Below are 1,215 nucleotides of genomic sequence, written 5' to 3'. Positions count from 1 at the left end.
TCGTACCCCTTCGTCACCTCGTCGCGCCGGATGTCGCACAGCCCGGTGTGCACCCCGACACGCACCCGCAGGCCGTTCCAGTGCTGCCGGTACACCGCGGCGTCCAGGCGCGCCGTCGGCGGCACGTACCCCTCCGCGTCCTCCTCCGCCCGGCCCTCCTCGAACTTGCGGTACGCCTCGTCGAGCGCGCCCGTCCCCCAGTCGTGCTGCACGAACACCTGCTGCAGCTCCCGCACCAGCTGCACCGCCGCGAACACGCTCTTGCACGCAATCATGAACGAGTCGCCGATCGTCTTCACCTCGTAGCAGCGGTACTTCGCGATCAGCGCGCGGATCAGCCGGTGGTGCGTCGCCACGGCGTCGGGCATCAACTCGGGGCACGCAGCCCACAGCGCCGTGCTGCTCTCGATGTCGGTGAACACGAGCGTCACGGGGTCCGTCGGCTCCTTCGGCGCATTCGCGTTTTTACGGGACTCTCGGCGGCGGTACAGCAACACCAGGAGCAGAGCAAGAAGAAGCAAAAGCACAGCGACGCAGCCGACGATGATGCCGAGCAGCTGCAGCGTTGTGAGGCCGCCCGCGACGGGCTCCACGTACTTCATCGACGGCGTCATGGGAGGGAACAGTACCGGCACGGCGGGGTCCAGCGCACGGGCAAACGACCACACTGAAAGCAGCGTCGCCCCGTAGTTCACCCCACACTCCGCGTCACCGGCGGTATTGCACGCCGTGTCGTCAACGAAGGGACCGTAGTACATGTCGTCCGCAGTCACAACGACGTTGTCGTAGAAGAAGTCGGCAGCCAGTTCGGCACTCACATTCTCCATCTGTGAGCGGACAGTCAGCACGAGCCGCGCGGAGGCGAAGCCCAAGAGCGACAGCGGCGTCCGTTGGGACGCGTCCGGCACGGCGGCGACGAACTGCGCGGCAGTCCCCGACGCCGAGCCGTCGCCGGCCCAGTGCGGCAGACTCGTCGCGAACACAAGGCGGTCGGCGACCGTGCCCTTGCGGAAGGGGGAACTGAAGGCAGCAACGAATTCGGCGTACAGCAGTGCCAGCTCGGAGAACGGGACGAACACACGCACATCGTCGAACGCCTCCAGGTGCCCCGCAATCACTCGGGCATCGCCAGCCTCGAGGCCCACCACGAACACCACACCCTCGGACGGTAGTCTGTCCTCCATTGCATCGCCGGCTGCCAACAGTGTTTTTCCG

General features: G+C 66.6%; 2 protein-coding genes across 2 annotated transcripts in view; both read right to left on the bottom strand.

Annotated features, from left to right (window-relative positions):
• On the bottom strand, positions 1–827 carry Tco025E_08462 (receptor-type adenylate cyclase; the record flags this gene model as incomplete). Its single annotated transcript, XM_029375311.1, has 1 exon — positions 1–827. A coding segment is annotated over one exon (827 nt), but the record flags the coding sequence as incomplete, so codon positions are not given.
• Positions 828–1,114: 287 nt separating this feature from the next.
• Tco025E_08461 (adenylate cyclase) overlaps positions 1,115–1,215 on the bottom strand; it is a gene marked incomplete at both ends in the record, with an annotated part of 2,544 nt that continues 2,443 nt past the window's right edge. Inside the window, one exon of the mRNA XM_029375310.1 lies at positions 1,115–1,215. This exon is cut by the window's right edge and continues 2,443 nt beyond it. Within this exon, the coding sequence (XP_029224591.1) occupies positions 1,115–1,215 (101 nt within the window).

This window comes from Trypanosoma conorhini (assembly GCF_003719485.1).
Source record: "Trypanosoma conorhini strain 025E chromosome Unknown Tco_14.4_contig_00787, whole genome shotgun sequence".
In the NCBI taxonomy this organism is placed as follows: Eukaryota; Euglenozoa; class Kinetoplastea; order Trypanosomatida; family Trypanosomatidae; genus Trypanosoma; species Trypanosoma conorhini.
This window is presented reverse-complemented; position numbering and strand designations above follow the sequence as displayed.